General features: G+C 42.8%; 1 protein-coding gene across 1 annotated transcript; it reads left to right on the plus strand.

Moving 5' to 3' along the window:
• Positions 1–136: 136 nt before the first annotated feature.
• Positions 137–20386, plus strand: LOC140570193 (sodium- and chloride-dependent transporter XTRP3-like). The gene is made up of 11 exons (XM_072692597.1): positions 137–435; positions 5390–5530; positions 5892–5983; positions 6078–6305; positions 10620–10730; positions 10833–11074; positions 13691–13853; positions 15944–16148; positions 16736–16895; positions 17241–17406; positions 18385–20386. Exons 1-11 carry the CDS (start codon positions 312–314, stop codon positions 18556–18558), a joined length of 1806 nt encoding a protein of 601 aa, XP_072548698.1. The 5' UTR covers positions 137–311; the 3' UTR covers positions 18559–20386.
• Positions 20387–20707: the final 321 nt, after the last annotated feature.

The raw sequence follows: 20707 nt of genomic DNA on the forward strand, positions 1-20707 counted from the left end.
AGCGTTATCTTATCTCGGCACTCTCTGCAGGAACGGATCAGAGCGCACTCCTGTAAACATTCACCTGAATTACATAAATTCAGCCAATTAAAGCAGAGGCCCCGCCCCCTGAGCCGGAGCTTCAGTATAACCCTCTCAGACTGGTTCATTCAGAGTCCACTGAGAGCTGCCTGTCCCTCTACCTCCCTCTTACACACCAGCCAGGAGTTCCACTGGAGGATTTGAGAGTTTTCTGACCAGACGGTCCAGACGGTCTGGGCGGTCCACCCCAAGCTGCGGTTCCTCCTGACCCGACTGAACTGGACTTGGGCATGGAGAAGGAAAGCAGGCCGTCGTGGGATAACCCCATGCAGTTTGTCCTGGCGTGTGTTTCGTACGCTGTGGGTCTTGGGAATGTCTGGCGTTTTCCATATCTCTGCCAGATGCACGGAGGAGGTACGAGACTTCAATACTCAATTACTCAATTACTCAATTACTCAAATCCCTATATTCTAATACTTCATTGTGTTCTACTCAGTTCTATTCGTCTGAGCGTTTGTGCTGTTCAAGATCAGCAGTCTTTAAACAGTTCACAACAGTTCACCTGCTCCTGGTCCAGCGTTCCTCTTGAAATCAAGGGTCTTATCCAGGAGTCTGCCCCCCTTCACTGCAGAAACAGCCACCGCTCTTCTGAGAAGGCTCTAGATCTAGATGTGTGAACATTGCTGTGAAGATAATTAGATTGCACTTCGCCCCAAGAGAGTGAGAGCATCAGGGAGGTCAGGTTCTTATGCTGAACGATCAGTTCTGGCACTCCAACTCATCCCAAAGATCACTCCAGAGGAGCCCACAGCTCAATGCTGGGGGGCTTTATAGTAGCCCACGCTCGGCATTGGGTCATGTGATCACGGCTGCCTCATAGTGTCCCATTCCATTGGTCCAAGCTTTTCCATGTAGATTATGTAAGCTGCACGGATACTTTTGGACAGATAGTGTATTACGTATTAAGGATGGTGAAACTCCTGCTCTGATTGGTTCTGCTGGTGTGTTGAAGGTATCCTATGTTTAAAGAACAGTGTAACATTCATTTATGTCATTTATGCATTCAGTGGGTCTCTGAGTGTCGTGTTTCTATGTAGAACTGATAGGAGAACCCTATTTCAAGGGTCTAGAAGAACTGTGTTGTTGACCAGTAAAGTCAAACTGAGTGTAGGTCCTCAGGGAACTCTGTGCTGTTGCTTTGGGATTGAACTGGTTCTAATGTCCGGTCTGTTGATCGTGGCATCGTGCTGTGGGAGGAGGTTCTAGGACTGGTTGTTATTTCTGAAGCCGAAAGACTGGCCAAATCTCCCACGCGCCCCCTGTTGTGGATTAGACATGACCTGTTTGGTCCGGCCCAGTCCGAAATCTTGCTTCTCCGGTTACTCTGATTGGTGTTGACAGTTATGTTTTGTGGAGCAAAAACTGGGCTTTCACGCTCCACTCTCTAGTGAGCTCTGGTTCTACCAGCTCAAAAGATAGACCTCCTCTTTCACTCTTGGAAATCCTTGTTACTGTTGACTGGATTAAACACTGATGTTCTCACATTTGTCCGTTTTTAAATGTTTACAGATATTATTGGACTTTTCTGTGTAGATCTACCAGTTGATGAAGTCTACACATCATCTCATTAAAGGGGTTCTAGACTGTAGAACCGTGTTTATTTTTTTGTCAAAGTTGAATAATGAGAGTTCAGAAGTTGGAAGTGAGAAACCGTGAACCTCAAACTCTGCTGTTCCTCCTCCAAAAGAACATCCAACAGAATCAGAACAGAGCTGGAAAACAGGCCAAATTCAGACCCCCAAAACTCTTACATCACAGTCTGGATTCGCCCCACAGACAGAGAGTGGAGAGTGTTGGAGAGTGATCTGCATTATTAGGAGGTAAACATAGGAAATGGTTTGAATAGACATACATTTTAGTAGCTGATCATTAGTCAGTGATCAAAGTTTCTGATCATTAGTAGATCATTAAGGCTTCCTGGGTATGATCATACTCTGCTCGCTGCACTGGGGAAAGCCCACCTTGTGTGAACTCAGGCAGGTTGTTTTTAAGACCCAGGCGGGCAGCCAGAGTTATGAGATGCTCTCAGGTGAACATACGTTCCACACTAAGTCTTTGTTGAATAACCTCCAACACCAGGAACTACACCGATCAGCCAGAATATTAATACCACTTACCTAATAATGAGCTTTTCACTGTATGTCTGTGCGGCTGTAGTTCCTGGGGGGTGTGAGAGGGGTGTGTGAGGGGGTGAGGGGGTGAGGGGTGTGGGGGGTGTGGGGGGTGAGGGGTGTGAGGGGTGTGGGGGGTGAGGGGTGTGAGGGGGTGAGGGGTGAGGGGTGAGGGGGGTGAAGGGTGTGAGGGGTGTGAGGGGTGTGAGGGGGGTGAGGGGGTGAGGGGGGTGAAGGGTGTGAGGGGGTGAGGGGTGTGAGGGGGTGAGGGGTGTGAGGGGGTGAAGGTGAGGGGGTGAGGGGTGAGGCTCTGCTGTTCACTCTGTGTTTGTATTCTCGGCAGCTCACTCTGAAAAACTCTGCTTCAAGCCTCTTTCTCTAATCAGATTAGTGACGAATGCAGAGTTCCTGATTTTCAAGACTATAATCTGCTGTTTTTGTGAAAACTGGCCCTCACTGGCCACTTTAATGGAAACCTCTACTTTGTACTTCCACTCTCTGGCCACTTAACAGTTCTGGTGGTCTAGACTTTTATCAATAAGTTATAAATAGTTCTGATCAGAGGAGGACGGGTCGGGTCCCTCTTGTTCCTCCCGAGGTTTCTTCCTCCAGCTCTGAGGGAGGTTCTCCTGCATGGTGGTATTTGGCTGCTCACTGGGGTCTTAGGTTTTCATGTCTTCTTATGTTGTTGATTTCTTGTCCTTTTCCTGATTAGTAATGGAATCACCTACTGTATACTTCCACTCACTGGCCACTTTATTAGAAACACCTACCTTGTGCTTTGGCCAGATTCCCAGAGTCAGACTAAGTCTAAATTTAAACCAGAAAGAGCTTCAATCCATGGTTCCCCTTTTGCTCCGCAGTTTAAGACTGGTCTTAATCCACGTCTGGGAAACTGGCCCGTAGTGTGTGTTCTGTACAGGAACAGTAGGAGTCTGTGTTCTGGGTCAGTGGCTGGGTCAGGCATTCTCTGCTTCTCTGGAGGGGTGGGGGGTGTTTATGTGATTCACTGTTCACCCAGTGTCTATCCAGACACGAACTCTACTGCCACTCATTAAACCACCTGAACTCTCTAAGCAGCTGCTGAGCTCTCTGAACATAACATAACTGATGACCACAGGGCAGGAGAAGACTAGAAGAAGACTATATTTCCAAAAGTATTCACTCACCCGTCCAAATCGTTGAATCAATTCCATGGGCTCAGGTGTATAAACCCGAGCACCCAGGCCTGCAGACGGCCTCTACACACATGAGTGAAAGAATGGGTCGCTCTCAGGAGCTCAGTGAACTCCAGCGTGGGACCGTGATCGGACACCATCTGTGCAACAAGTCCAGTCGTGAAATTTCCTCCCTACTAAATATCCCACAGTCAGCGCTATTCTAACACAGTGGAAGAGGTGGGGAGCGACAGCAGCTCAGCCACGAAGCGGTCAGCCAAACGACAGAGCGGGGTCAGCGGTTGCTGAGGAGCATTGTGAGCAGAGGTTGACGGCTTTCTGCAGAGTCGACCGCTACAGACCTCCAAACTTCACGTAGCTTCAGATCAGCTCAGGAACAGAGAGAGTAGAGCGCTTCAGGGGATGGGTTTCCACGGCCGAGCAGCTGCATCCAAGCCTTACATTAACGAGCGCAATGCAAAGTGTCGGCTGCAGGGTAAAGCTGGCCGCCACTGGACACAGGCGGGTTTTCTGGAGTGACCAATTACATCTCCGTATGGCAAACTGATGGATGAGACTGGTTTTGCGGTTGCCAGGGAAACGGTACTTGTCTGACTGCATTGTGCCGAGTGTAAAGTTTGGTGGAGGGGGGATCATGGTGTGGGGGTGTTTTTCAGCAGTTGGGTTCGGCCCCTTAGTTCCAGTGAAAGGAAATTTATATTTAAGGTATTTAGCAGACGCTCTTATCCAGAGCGACTTACAAAAGTGTTAAGAAATCTTAATACTTCAGCAGAGCGAGAGATTTTGGTCAGTTTCATTCTCCCAACTTTGCGGGAACAGTTTTGGGGACGGCCCCTTCCTGTTCCAACATGACTGTGCACCAGTGAAAAATAGATCTTCAGAAAGATTGATCAGACTCTGGAGAGGTGGAGCACTGTTCTACTGTGCAGCGACTCATAGAAGAATCTTCAGAAAAAGATTTTTAATAATTTATTATTGAATTAATTAATAATGAAGAACACTTCTGTTAACTGTAACTAATTAATTACATTAGCAACTGAGAAAACAAGCTTTTCTAATGATGAGTATGAACAAGCCACAGCCCTAACAGGCTGATTAAGTGACCAAGAGCTGACGTTCAGCGCTCTTAACTGTTTATATAGTTAGTCTAACAGAGCACACCTGGTCAACAAAGAACACCTGTCACACCTGATTCATGCTCTAGTAATTCTGCTCACTGGTGACTTCAAACTAAAGCAAATTCTGATCTGATGTCTATAACTCATTCTTGAATCTCAAACCTACATGTCTTTATTGTAGAGCAATAGCAAGACAGCCATCCTTACCATCCCTACAATTACTAACACAGGTATCAATGTGAGTGCAAACATATATAGAATATATATACAACAGTTATAGATTATATACTCAGAAAAGCTCACAATAAATACAGTATAAGTGTGCTATACAAAACACACACACACATATATACAAAAATTTACATGATAAAACACAATACAACTGTGGTATACAATACAGAATATAGAAACACTAAATACACTATATATATATATATATATATATATATATATATATATATATATATATGTATATATAATGTGTGTGTGTGTATATTTATATATATATACATTCATATACATATATATGCACAAAAAGCTCTCTCTCTCTCTCTCTCTCTCTATATATATATATATATATATATATAATTTATTTTATAACATACACTACAGCTTCAGTCTTTCACTGTAGCTTCAGTACATGTATAGACATTGTGAAAACCACCAGCCTCTGAAAGGGACGGGTAAGATCCCCGCTGAGGAACTGCACTGCTCCACATGGAGATTAAACGTGACGTTCATTCTCTGGAAGACCTGGAAGTTAATGAAGAGGCAGACTGACTATAATTTAAGTTAATCAGTAACTGCGTGGTGTGAAGTCACTCTGCTGTTCCCCCTCATTACAGAAGGTTTGCCTGTTTCTCAGGTGTGTTTACGCGTCCTTCTCATTTCTGACCTGTAGGTGGCTTCATTATCCCCTACCTGGTAATGCTGTTTCTGGAGGGCATTCCTCTGTTCTACATGGAGCTGGCCATTGGGCAGAGGATGCGTTTAGGCAGCATCGGAGCCTGGAACGCCATCAACCCTTACCTGGGTGGAGTAGGTGAGTTTATTTAATGTCCACACAGTGATCATATTCCCTAATAAATGTATAATAATAATAATAAATGCAGATACACCAGGCCTTGAATTATAACACACGGAGGAATCAATGATATTATGTGCAGAATTAAATCTGTGTATTATGAAACGCTTCTTCATGTATTGTGACTGTCTTGTAATATTACCCACCTGTAAATGACACCTCCTCACTACTAATAGTAAACCACCATGAAAATTTCACTATTATGAATTATTAAATACTTTTTAATTAACAGAAGGAATTCTTAGAAAACTCCTGTATAGTTTTGGTGGGAAATGGTTGAAACCCTGTTTTATCCAGCTTCCTCCTCTGCTTCCCGCAGGCATTGCCAGTGTTGTGACCTCTCTGTATCTCTGTCTGTATTACAATGTGATTAATGCCTGGAGCTTCTGGTATCTCTTCCATTCATTCCAGGTTGGTGTTTCTGTAGGAAAATGGAATTTACTGAAATATTTTCAAATATATTTTTAATGTCTGGTTAACTTATTACCTGTGGGTTTGTTTACAGGCTGTGTTGCCATGGTCGCAGTGTCCACTAAACAGTAACCGGACAGCGTATGTGGAGGAGTGCGAGGTCGCCACCCCTACACAGTATTTCTTTTTTCGGGAAACGCTGAACATCTCGCCGTCCATTGAGGAGAATGGGGGCATTCACATGGGCCAGGCGCTGTGTCTGCTGTTAGCCTGGCTAATCGTTTACCTTTTCATCGTCAGAGGCGTCAAATCCACAGGAAAAGTAAAGAAACCCTTTGATCAGAGACAGATCTGTTACACAGCATTAACATCTACACTTAGATTCCTGGAGAACTCAAAGGGATAAAGGTCTGCAGTCGTTAAGTGTTAAATCCACTTCAGTCTCACCTTTTGCTAAATCTGCTTTCTGTCCCCTGCACGTCTCCCACCTTTTAAAAAAAACTGCTCTTTTTTAACTAAAAACGACTCTACTAATACAGAAAAGCTATATTAACCAATAAACTGCTCTAAAAAAACTGCTCTACTAACTAAAAACGGCACTACAAGTGCAAAACTGCTCTATTAGCAAAAACTGCTCTGCTTAGAAAAACTGTGCTCTAACAGAAACTGCTCTACTAATGCAACTAACTTCTCTACTGTGCTACTGACCAAAAGCTGCTGTTTTAACTAACTGCTCTACTGTGCTACTGACCAAAAGCTGCTGTTTTAACTAACTGCTCTACTGTGCTACTGACCAAAAGCTGCTGTTTTAACTAACTGCTCTACTGTGCTACTGACCAAAAGCTGCTGTTTTAACTAACTGCTCTACTAACAAAAACTGGTCTGTTATCCAAAAAATGTTCTACTAACAAAAACTGCTCTATTAATACAATATTGTCCTTTGGGTGGGCTTTGGCAAAAGTGGGTGGGCGCATACTTTCTTCCACAAATGTTAATCCTGACTGTATTTGACTGCATACAAAATCCTACAGTAACAGTACTGTAAGTCTTTGTACATTAGTCAGAGAAGCCTGTGTAGAGAAGCCTGTTCTGAGCTGATATAATCACACACTACATCAGTTCTTCACTTTAGACTAAATACTAAAGCAAGATGTTGGCCAAATCAATCAAATGCTGAAAACATAAAAGCTAACAAGGACATTTAAACCTTAAATCTTAGGATGCATACAGCGTTCTGTTCTGTAGGCTCATCTACATCACATGTCAGAGGGGTCAGGGTTTCACTGAAGAACAGCCTAAAGTTATTGTTCCTGGGAACGACTGTAGTCTAGGTAATGTCCATAATCTGTTGCTGGCTTGTTGCCAGAAGGTTGCGCTGGCACATTTGATCAAATTGCTATGGCAGTGGCCTCCCTGTCACAGCCTCGTTCATGCTTTATGCAGGCCTGGCTTGTTGAAGCTGTAGCCCTGAGGTCCTCCATAGCAACTGCAAATAAGCCGTTGCTCTCTTGGTGTTGAAGTTCCTCAGCGTTCTGGCTGATGAGTGGACTGACATGCAGCAAAAGCAAATTTACTCAGGCTGACCAAACGTCCTCTTTTTGAGATGTAGAAACTGTGTAAAATGTTCATGCTGATTTAAGTCCCTCCTTCTCACCCACCCTGATGGGTCTTCACTGGCCTGCAAGCAACTCCTGCTCAAACTGTGTCCCACCACTGCTGACCAATCACAGGCTAAAAACCCCAAACACAAAGCAGTGGAATCAAGTGGACTCACTCGGAGAGTCCAGGTTATGGCAACTGACTATATAATAATAACAACAACAACAATAATAATAACAACAATAACAACAACAACAACAACAACAATAATAATAATAATAATAATTATTATTATTATAAATAATTATTATTATTTCATTGGAATAAATCTGTTATGTAAACCTGTACCGCCTCTGTATGACCGTTCGCTTCCATACACATGCAGATTCAGCTACTTCCTTCACACTTTGATCTTTGGCCACGCCCAAATGCAGTCACTCCTTTTAGCCAATCATTAACATCTGCTTTGTGACCCATTTTCCACACATCCAGCGAGACCCTCACTGCAGTGTACAACCTATTCACAATGTCTCACACCCCACAGGTTTTTATAGCCCAAGCATATCTTGTGCAGCGCCATCTGCAGGCAGGGTGCTACTTCTCTGTCTGGAGATATGTATCTCAAATATGAATGAATGTGTTGTGACTGAGGAAGCTGTGGAAGTTTGTGGCTTATGGTGTTGTGTGATTGTAGGGTGAGCATGTTGAGCAAGACTCTGGGGTATCCACCATTGTTAGGATGTTGTGGCTGGGGGGCTTCAAATGATCAAAGTTGTGAGACCATGGTAATGTTGTGTGTAGGAGTGAGTTAATACCTCTAAAATCCATGTTAATGAAAATGATCACAACCATTCAGAGGAGACCGGACTGCAGCTTGCTCTTGTTTAACCGTTGGAGCCATGGTTCTCAAAAATGGGTTTGGGGAACCCCAGGGGACCATGATATACAGCCAGGGGTCCACGATTTCCTGAGCCAGTATAAACTTGAACCAAATGGAACAAGGGCTTGTTGAAAGTGGTTGCCTTGGTGCTGCTAAACAGTTCTTATAGCATCCCTGGTTTTTGCGCTGAGGTTGACAGGTGGTTGCTAGGGTGCTGCTAAGCAGTTGCTTTGGTATCTCACATGGTTGCAATGGTGTTGCTAGTGTGCTAGCATCAAGATAATGTAGGAAATACAAAAGTATTGGGACACCTGCTCATTCACTGTTTCTTCTGAAATCAGGAGTATTAAAGAGCTGATTCTGCTTCTGTTGGGGTAACTGTCTCTCCTGTCCAGAGAAGAAGGCTTTCTACTAGATTCTGGAGGAGGAGCATTGCTGTGAGGATTTGATTGCATTTAGCGACAAGAGCATTAGTGAGGGATAGAAGATCATCACTGCATGACATCCTCAACTTTCCAACTCATCCAAAAGTACTGGATGGAGCTCCTCCACCATCATTCCAGAGAACACAGTGCTTCCACTGCTCCACAGCTCCTCAATGTTGGGGGGCTTTATACCCCTCTAGCCCACGTCTGGCATTAGGCAGCATGGAGCCAATAGCTCCAGATAGTCCTATTCTATTGGCAGTACTTCTCTACAGGGACTAGACAAGCTGTGTGTGCATTTGCACATCTGTGTCAGCAATGGATGCATTTATTAGAAGGGTATCCACAGACATTTGGACATGTAGTGTAGCAGACAACAGTTTGCTGAGAAGGAAAAGAGGAATATTATAAATGAATAATATTTATGAGTGAATGTGTTGGGGTCTGTGGAATATCACAGTAAGGAGTCATTAACAACGTGTCTGAGCGGACGGCTAACGGAGGACAATTAAACAAAGATTAATTTCGGAAGCTTTGGACCCCTGGTGGAACACATACCACAGTTTGGGAACCACTGGATTACAGTAATTCCCTTCCTGCTAAACATCTCAGCAGACTTCAGTGTGTTCTTAAACACCACAGAGTCAGAGCTGCATCTTCAGTCCTGTCTCCGTCTCTCAGACCCTAATTTAATCCAGTCTAATCTGCTCACTCCTCACTGCTGTGGCACCCAGGCACTGAACTTACAGCCTTCAGACCTGAACCCAGCTGCTCCCAGCACTTCTCCTCTACCTGCTTATTATTGGAATTCTCAAAGACATGAAAGAATACATGTGTAGTTAGGAGAGGCAGGTTTGGGTTATATCACTTAGGGCTGCACTGATATATCATGTGTTATGGGTGATTTCTAGGCATCACAGATTTCTTCATGTCATTGGAGGTATATCTCTCTGTGTGTGTGGTTTAACCCCTCTGTACCCCAGCCTTATTATTGAGCCTACTATTCAGTGCATACTAATTATGTAGTATCTACTAACTATTCAATAAGTAGTAATTATTCAGTATCTACTGAGTATTATCTACTAATACAATAAGTATAATTTATCCAAGAACTATTAACAAGACATTAACCTCCAGTGCTAGTTAGTGGGCTATTAGCTTCTATTGCTTGTTAGCTCCATTAGCCTTGTAGCTCCAGTGCTACAGGCTATCATGTTGCAATGTTTTCACTGCTGTATAAAAGATGGGTGGAGCTTTGGGTTCTGATTGGATGTGCTGTGTTTTTTTTCCCGATGGTATTTCTGGTTGTTGCTAGGCTGTTGGTAGGTGGTTGCTATATCATGTGGTTGCTAAGGTGATGCTAAGTTGTGGGATCTAGGGTGTTGATATGGTATGCCTGGAGGTTTTACGCTATCGTGTTTTTCCTGCTGTAGAAAAGATGGACTTTGGTTCTTGTTGGATGCGCTGTGTTTTTTTTCTGAGTGAGCACGAGTGTGAGCGCGAGTAGTGTAGTATTTGAGTGTTTTATCCAATCAGAGAGAGAGAGAGTAGAGGCAGTGCTGTGTGGCTGATGGTTCTGTTCAGGTGGTTGTTGATCAGAAGGAGGAGTTTCGGACTCTTCAGTACTGATCAGTAAAAACAGAGACATCAGACCTGCTCGTCGGTGAAAACGAACCTGACAAGTTGTAATCGGTTTTGATTGGATGCTGAATGATTCATCTCTGATCTCCAGGTTGTGTATTTTACCGCCACTTTCCCTTACGTGGTCCTCCTCATCTACCTGATCCGCGGGGTCACCTTACACGGAGCTCTAAACGGAGTGAAGTACATGTTCACACCTAAGGTACAAAACATCAAAAACACTGTAGATATAAAACACTTTTTTTGGATGGAGCTCCGCCGTCAGTCCAGACAACCCCTCAGCCCAATGCTTGTGTTTCTGTAGCTGGAGCAACTGGTGAATCCTCAGACATGGATCAACGCTGCCACTCAGATCTTCTTCTCTCTGGGACTCGGCTTCGGCTCCCTCATCGCCTTTGCCAGCTACAACCATCACAACAATAACTTTGAGAACCAGGCCATCGCCGTGTCCCTCATTAACAGCGGCACCTCCATCTTCGCCAGCATCGTCACCTTCTCCATCTACGGCTTCAAGGCCACCTTCAACTATGAGAGCTGCTTGGAGAGGTGAGAGTACTGATCAGACAGGTAATTAGATGTGTGATATCTGAACCCTGTGTTTTATTTCGGTCGGTTTAGACCCAGTCTGTGTTAGATTCTGCTTAAGCAGTAATGCTGAAACTCCAGCTATGAGCTTAGTGAGTGACCCACAGCTACTGCAGTATGGAGTAACACACCTGTACCTACACACCACATCAGTGATCTCCAGAATGGTATATTTACAGTCTTAGCTTGTAATAATAATAATAATAATAATAAAAATAATTATTATTATTATTATAATTATTATTATTATAACTTAAATAATTACATAATTACAAAACCACCTGGAAACATCATATTTGACCTTCTGACCATTTATTAAAACAAAAACAAACTTTGCATATCAGACTTTTATTTTGTATTCTATGTGATACAAGTGAGTTTTTTACAATTCATGAATTAATTATATTGCATTTCATTATTTCATATAGAACACATTCATACTCTGAGTCTTTAACATTATACTAGAGTTAGGGATAGTTATATAATACACTGCTCAAAAAAAAGGAACACTCAAATAACACATCCTAGATCTGAATGAATGAAATATTCTCATTGAAGACTTTGTTCTGTACAAAGTTAAATGTGCTGACAACAAAATCACACAAAAATCATCAATGGAAATCAAATTTATTAACCAATGGAGGCCTGGATTTGGAGTCACACGCAAAATAAAAAAAACACACTACAGGTTGATCCAACTCTGATGTAATGTCCCTAAAACAAGTCAGAATGAGGCTCAGTATTGTGCGTGGCCTCCACATGCCTGTATGACCTCCCTGCAACGCCTGTGCATGCTCCTGATGAGGATCTCCTCCCAGACCTGGACTAAAGCATCCGCCAACTCCTGGACAGTCTGTGGTGCAACGTGACGTTGGATGGAGCGAGACATGATGTCCCAGATGTGCTCAATTGGATTCAGGTCTGGGGAACAGGCGGGACAGTCCATAGCTTCAATACCTTCATCTCGCAGGAACTGCTGACACAGTCCAGCCACATGAGGTCTAGCATTGTCCTGCATTAGGAGGAACCCAGGGCCAACCGCACCAGCATATGGTCTCACAAGGGGTCTGAGGATCTCATCTCGGTACCTAATGGCAGTCAGGCTACCTCTGGCGAGCACATGGAGGGCTGTGTGGCCCTCCAAAGAAATGCCACCCCACACCATTACTGACCCACTGCCAAACCGGTCATGCTGAAGGATGTTGCAGGCAGCAGATCGCTCTCCACAGCGTCTCCAGTCTCTGTCACGTCTGTCACATGTGCTCAGTGTGAACCTGCCTTCATCTGTGAAGAGCACAGGCCGCCAGTGTTTGCCCATCCTGGTGTTCTCTGACAAATGCCAAGCGTGTGAGCACAACCCCCATCTGTGGACGCCGGGCCCTCATACCATCCTCATGGAGTCGGTTTCTAACCATTAGTACAGACACATGCACATTTGTGGCCTGCTGGAGGTCATTTGTTGTTTTGCTGAGGTATGGAGGTACATAAACACTCACTGTGATCTTCAGGCTGGTCCTAAAGAGTGCTCAGGGTGGTGTGTGGAATTGTCAGGGTGGTACAGAAGGCTGTGTAGGAATCTGAAGGTTAGGATGGAATGTGTGGGTGAGGAGAATTACGGCTAAGCTCTGTTGGTTCAGGGAGTGACTTAAATCTCCTCAGGTATTTCAATCCTAAAGTGGAGTTCGGCTCGGGGGGGCTGTTTGTTTGCGAGTCTGACTGCGGTGTGTACTTCACTCAGTGCAGTCCACAGTCGTTCCATCTTTTAGTTATTCAGAATTATTTAACATTTTGTTTTATTAATGTAATTATTACTGTTTATTATTATCTTTGTTATCTCTACTTTATCTTAATTTGTTGTACCATAGCAACCACAGCAACACTATAGCAGCCACCTAGCAACCACCTAGCAACACCACATTTACCACATGGCACATTTACATTTACATTTATGGCATTTAGCAGACGCTCTTATCCAGAGTGACTTACAAGGTAACTCGTATTACAGAGGTGGGCCAATGTAGTGTTAGGAGTCTTGCCCAAGGACTCTTATTGGTGTAGCATAGCATAGTCACCCAGACCGGGAATCGAACCCTGGTCTCCCACATGGTGTGGTAGCTCAGTGGCACGTAGTGGTGTTATCTGGTATTACAAGCCACTGCCATGGCAATACCATAGCAACCAACTAGAAACCAAAATCTGAATCTCTACCAGCAAAAATCTGCAATTTCCTTCCAGTCATTCCATGAAACTAAGCTGAGCTGCTGGACCGTCTGGGCCTGACCGTCCCCCGTGCATGTGAAAGACTGTGAAAGCTGTGTCTGACAGTCTGTATTGTCACAGCAGTGATTTCTGACTTCTCTCCCAGTAAAACCATTAGTCTTGTTTAAATCGGAATTTCTTTGCAGTATCTGAGGACTGGAAACGCTGAAACTCCTCTGTTGTTTTGAGCGCTGTGCATTTCTGCAGGAAACTCTAAACTCAGTGGTTTGAACAATGAAATGAAAATGTTAGAATAGTAGAATCGGTTAAACTGATCATGCGGTCTCTTATTTTTTTATTGGTTCTCCTGTTCTGCAGGATGAACAAGCTGCTAATCAACACGTTTGATCTGGCTGAAGATGCCATCCCTAACGAGAACATCAGCTTCTGGATCTCGGAGCTGAACCGCACACGCCCGGAGCAGTTCGCTCCCATTTCCTCCAGAGTGGAGCTCTGCAGCCTGGAGGCGGAATTAGACACGGTACGGACCTGCTGCCCTCCTGACCCCCACAGAGCTGCGGGAGCATGGTGGGCAGTGTTTCAGGGTTGTAGAACCTCTGAGAAAATGATAAGATCCCATTTTAGTGTTAAGGTCATTTCAACCTTTTAAAGCCTGAACCACCAAATAATTGCCAGAAATTTGTATTTATGTACAACTGGAGTGTTTATTTGACCTTCTGACCATTTATTTGAAAAACAATATTTAGTAGTTTATTTGTTACATTCTAAACGTATTATTAATAATTAATGAATTCAATTGCATTGCATTATTTCCTATAGAACATATTTATATATTAGATTGAGTTCAATTGAGTCTTCAAAAGGACACTAATCACTTTAAACATGCAGTTCATGCAGTGCACAGATAATTCACCAGGGGGCAGAAAAAACATTCTTTATGTACTTGATTTGATGTATTTAATTTATTATTGTATGTACTGTGGTTATTTATATATTAGATCATAATTATTTAATTTTTAATTATTTATATTAGACAATTAATTATTTAATCATCACATTAATTTTGCGGGGGTCTCAAAAACGATCAAATATAATACACGACTTTAAAGAGTTAACTGGTGGAGAGAGAGTGTTCAGTGTGATGCTCGCTCGACCCCTTAAGAATCACCTTTAAGCCAAGATGTTTTTACAAAGCCAGCCTGTAAAGTTGTTTATGTGAGCAGTACGAGTTGATGGATTAACTTTAGAATGAACAGAAACACAAAAGTGAAGTGGAGAGAGGGAGGATCAGCTGCAGAGACAGAACCGTGCTGATGCTGAGAGAGGAACAGTGGAGCGTCTCTCAGAACCAGGTTAAAGATTGACTTTATTTCAGGAAAGTTGATCAATAAGTAAACATCTAGTTACAGCAATTATTCCAGACATGAGGAGACATAATGACGGCTCTTCTTCAGAGCCCCCTGACACTCACGTCCATAACTCTGCTCTCGCCCACCTCTGTAGAATCAGTGACCTTGTACGTCACTCTGGAAAAGAGCTTCAGCTGAATACCATAAATGTAGCTGTTCTACAGTGGAGGTTCTAATTAAGCTCATCCAGTCAGAGCTGGAGTTCTACAGTGAAGGTTCTAGATAAGCTTCCCCAGTCAGAGCTGGAGTTCTACAGTGGAGGTTCTAGATAAGCTCCCCCAGTTAGAGCTGTGGTTCTACAGTGGAGGTTCTAGATAAGCTCCCCCAGTTAGAGCTGTGGTTCTACAGTGGAGGTTCTAGATAAGCTTCCCCCAGTTAGAGCTGTGGTTCTACAGTGGAGGTTCTAGATAAGCTCCTCCAGTCAGAGCTGGAGTTCTACAGTGGAGGTGAAGGGGAGCAGACGTCTGAAGCTCTAATAAAAGCTCCTCACAGAAAGTTCTTCACCTAATGGTGATGAAGACGCTGCCTGATGCCTGAGACACTGTTCTACCAGAGTTCTGAGAAGAGTTCGGCTCTAGAACCTGCTTTTAAAATCAGATCATTAAAATGGTGGAGGGATACATGCTGCCTTTTACAAAAACTAAAAAACCCTTAATATGATTTGGATATGTTGGGTATATTGATTACTGAATATGTTAGGTATCATTTATATATAAATATGTGTGGGTACACTCGGTACATTTGGCTTTAATGAGTGAATATTTTGAGTATATTTGGGTACATTATTAAGTACTGTGTATTTGGTAATGTGGGGATCATATTTTTGAATTGAGCCGTATTAAACACAGCTTGTCTTTACAGGCAGACATAAGCTAGATATTTAAGAACGATAAGAGGCTGTTAGTTTTCTACAGGAGCTGGCATGTGCTATACCCGACAGGTCACCAGAGGCCACCATTCGTGGTGTGTTTAATGGTTCCAAAGCCTTGTTTGGGATCTCAGGATATCTATCATATTCTCATATTCATATATTATATACATGATGGTATACAGAACCTGCCTCGCTCTGCTAGTCAGTGATAGATGGTTTGTGTGTTCAGTGTGTTTGTTGACACTAACCGAACTGAACCAGAGCTGAGCTTTGAATCACTCCCTGAATAATGAGCATGACTTACTGTGAGAACTTATCTGTGATGGTCAGGCTGTGGAAGGGACCGGTCTGGCCTTTATCGTGTACAGTGAGGCCATTAAGAACATGCCAGCCGCCCAGCTGTGGTCAGTGCTGTACTTCTTCATGCTTCTGCTACTGGGAATGGGGAGCATGCTGGGAAATGTGATGGCCATCATCACTCCTCTTAGAGACTTTAAAGTGCTTGCCCGCAGCTTCAGCAACGAGACCCTGAACGGTGAGTGGGCTGAGGTAAAGCAACACTCCACCTGTTTCACTGTAATCTGTGTCGGCTGTAGCTGTAGGTCACCGTGGCTTACCTCAGACTAGTGTTTCAGCACACTCATCCATAACCAAACTGGAGAGAAAGCAGTTCATCAGCCAATGCCTGTCCTTGAGGTTGGGCACTCAGTACATACACTACATGGACAAAAATATTGGGCCACCTACAGGAGCATCCCATTCTAACCCCATAGGTATTAATCTGGAGCTGGTCCTCCTCTGCAGCTCTACCAGCAGCAGGTCTGGAGCTCTGCAGTTACTGAGTCAGCAGAGCATTGGAGGCTTTTCTGCTCTGAGCTCAGCACTTGGCCCTAATAAAGAGGGATGTCCCAATATATTTGTCCATATAGTCTAGCTTTTAAGGAGTGATAGGAGTGTACAGTGTCTATAAGTATATAAGTATAAACACATCACAAACACGTCTGTAGTACCAGGACTGCAAAGACATTTTAATGACTAATTTTAGCTGCTACTGATTTTACTGCTGATATTAATTGTAATTACTTTGGGGGTCTCTCATTGTTTACTCTGTGTGATTGTCAGGTCTGGTGTGTGTGTTCTGTCTTCTGCTTGGCATCAGCTTTACCACCCCATCAGGAAACTACTGGTTCACCATGTTTAATGAATATGGAGCTACTTTCTCTCTCCTCTTCATCGTCCTCATCGAAGTCGTAACCGTTTCTTACATCTATGGACTGAAAAGGTAAATCCTCATCCCTGACAGTGGCCCAGTCCTGCACTGAGCCCCGCAGGATAATATCTGCAGCCTACATGAATAATTGTAACAATAACGTGCATTTTCTGAAGGAAATGTGGGATGATTGCGCAGATTAAATGGTTCCCATCGTCTGCTGGGTTGTTGCTAGTTTCTGTGATGGTTTCTCTGGTGGTGCTGGCTGATTGCATTGGTGCTCCAGTTCCACCTTAATTTCAGTGTCAGTGTAAACTCAGTACTACCTTAAAAGAAGTTCATGGAACTCCACTGGGATGAGTTGGAGAGTTTGAACAAAACAGATTGGCAGCTCTTCTTCCTTCTGTTCATTTTCAGGTTTGAAAAGGATATTGAAGACATGCTGGGGCGCCGGCCAAACTGGTACTGGAAGATCATGTGGGTGGTGGTCAGCCCTCTTCTCCTGGTCAGCCTGTTCATCTTCTACATCATAAACTATATCCAAGGAGGAACACCTACCTACCAGGCCTGGAATAAAGACGTGGTAAAAACCCTTCACTGCTTTCTAGTCTTTCTTGCATCTCACATACAGGGACTCGAGGGTCTCAGTTAATGACCATGTCCTGCATGGTGCATTCCTTCCTTATTAACTGATAATATTGTCCCATATCCTTTCAGAAGTACCAAAACTATCAAATATCTTGACCTTGTAAGGTCTGACAAAAAGTACATGATCTTTTCTAGGGGTACACACTGGTTAATGTCAGAAGTCCCAAGTTTCCAGGTACGAGCAGCACAAATTTTAGCTGCTAATACAAGGATTTTATAAGGAGTCTTATAGCACTACTATTTTTAAGGTTAGAATTGATTCAATCCTGGATCTAGTGGGAAAGAGATCGCATGAATCTCAGATGTGTTGTACATTCTCTGCCAGAAGTCATCCATTTCTTCTGTTTAATGTGTTTAGTTATATTATCGCCCAATATTTTTTAATGTTTTTTAATTTTCATGTCTTGCCACAGATGCTCAATGGGATTTAGGTCAGGACTTTGATCGAGCCTTTCTAACACATGAATATTCTTTGATCTAAACCATGTATGTAATATATTTCAGTTCAATGTGGGCCAGCAAGTAATCCAGTAGTAAACATACGTCCCAAGGGATGCAAGGTTTTTATTTTTCCATTTCTTTTCATGAGATGATGAAACAGGCAGGTCCAAAGATCATACTTCATCTGTACAGCCTTTTAGGATTGTAAGTAACGTACATGTTTAACAAGCCATTTAAAGCTAACCTCAAATCAGAGCTATAAAAGCTGTACAGTCATCTCCAGCTGTCTGCTCCACCTAACCCAGCAGAGCACTGGGTTTTTATAAAGTGCTCAGTGTAGCATGTCGTCTTGCTCCGTATTCAGTTCTGTTTGTCACTGTGTCAAATTACCTGACTTTAAGTCGCTGTTTACAGATGTAGATGAGCAAGCAGTTTGTACGATAAAATGCTAACAGTTGTGGTTTCTGTTCAGGGCAGGTCAGTGGTGATGGAGTATCCAGTGTATGGCCAGGCCTTCATTGGTCTTCTCCTGGTGTCCTCAGTGAGTTGTGTTCCTCTCACAGCTCTTTATGCCTTCTGTACGCGACACCAGCGTGGAGATCCAGTCTGTGAACACACCACCCCCAGCGTGACGTCCACTGTGTAGGAGAGCGGGACTGCTCTACAAAATGATCAGGAGAAATAACTGGAGAACAGCCCCAACATTCTCTTATTGTTCTACCAAATGTGCTGCAGGTATTAGACTGATACGACCCACATTCAGTATTAGCAGGTCCTAGATTCACGTACATATCTACACACACAACAAAGCTTTGAATTCTTTTGTTTTCACTTTTACAGTTCCTGTAGTTCCATCTGTCTGCCTTTTAAAACTTTATAAAATTATATTGATTATGAGAAAGGTGCTATATGAATTCTACTTTATTATTATTATTATTATTATTATTGGTTTGTGGCATAGTGGCTCAGATAAAGAATGGACATCACCAATTTCCTTGCCCTTTACTATATGTACAAAAATAACCAAAATCTTGTTAATAAAAAATGAATAGGCTTTTAAGGAACACTCCTAGTGGACACAGTTGTAAAAAAATAGCATGCAGCTATATTTTCTGTGTAGAGAATCACTGAAAGGAAGTTGGGATACTGTGCAGCGGGTCACTATAGAAAAATATCAAGAAACTCTTAAAAGACCATAGAGCTCCTCAGCGCTGGACTGTGAATCGGCGAAACATGGCCTCTAGAGGGACAAATCCCCACTGAAGTCCTTTAAGGTTAGTTAATAATGAGTTATTAATCATTTATATTTGTACAGTACAATAATATTCTCTTCACATATCCCAGCTTTGAAGACCACGGATAGAGAGCAGGTTTAGTGATGCCACCTGGAGCAGAGAAGATTTGAGCTATTGAAGTATCTACAAAATGCATCTTAGATATTCCTATTATACAATTTTAAATGAACTGTATCGAATTAAGTACTGTGTAAATACTGTAAATACATCTCAGCACTTTGTCCTTTCAACAGCACCATCTGTACTGAACCCAGCTGAACTGCTCAGCACCCTGTTTCTGGTCAAACTGACTGATTTATACAGACATTTTAGAATATTGTAAAAGAAGATGATTACATATGCACACTTTTTTTGTAAACAGATATTCCTTTTGTAATAGATTTTCCTTTAGACATCATACTTTTTATTTGAATTTTTCTTGATATCAATTCTTTCATTTGAACAAGTAAAATTTGTATAAATACTAGTTAAATTACAACTGACATGTACAACTACAAGTGCTTTTGGGTTGTTTTGCTGCTTTGTTTGTATATGAGAAGTTTTTCGCTTTAGTTTTTTTTTACGGTCTGTTATATACTGATCAGCCATAACATTAAAAAAATTATTGTTGTAGGTCCCCTTTGTGCCGCCACAATACCCCAGACCCCTCAAGGCAAGGACTCCACAAGACCTCTGAAGGTGTCCTGTGGAATCTGGCACCAAGACTAATGTTAGCAGGTGGGAGGTGGGACCTCCATAAGTGTCACTGCACCTTGGGCTCTCATGACACTGTCAACAGTTCACCGCTTGTCCTTCCTTTAATCACTTTTGGTATGAATGGACCACGGCATACCGGGAACAAGACCTGTCAGATGTTCTGGAGATGTTCTGACCCAGTCGTCTAGAACATCACAGTCTGGTTCTTGTGAAAGTGTCTCAGATTCTTATGCTTGTCCATTTTTTCTGCTTCATCCCCTTCATCATTACTTCACACACTGCCTAATAGACCAACCCCTCGACAGGAGCCACTGTAGATGAAGATAATCAATGTTTTTCCAATTTACCTATCAGTGGTAATAATGTTAAGGGTGATCTATGTAAACTGCCAAACTCTGCATCACAACCGCTGCGGTGTGTATTTCTGATCGGTTGCTCTGTTTAGATGTTTAAAATAAAACCTGTACTTTCTGTGTACTGAAATATGGGCTTTTATGGTCTGAGCTGTGGATCAGAACCCTTCTGTGGTACATTTTTAAATTTGAGTAAGACAATGGCATGAGGGTGAAACAAACCTGGAAATCTGGTCTTCCAAAGTGTTTAATAGTTTAACAGTAACCATCTGGCCATGTGGGTATAACCAGTTTACTGGAAGACTTTGATTAACTTATTGGGCTATTTACTTCATGCAGACATGTTTGTAAAAAATGGCTAAATGTTTTTTATGTAGACAATCGCTGAAAACAAGTTGGGATGCTCTGCAACAGGCTGCTGTAAATAAACGTCAAGAATCAATTAAAAGCT

This window comes from Salminus brasiliensis, chromosome 1 (genome assembly GCF_030463535.1).
Source record: "Salminus brasiliensis chromosome 1, fSalBra1.hap2, whole genome shotgun sequence".
In the NCBI taxonomy this organism is placed as follows: Eukaryota; Metazoa; Chordata; class Actinopteri; order Characiformes; family Bryconidae; genus Salminus; species Salminus brasiliensis.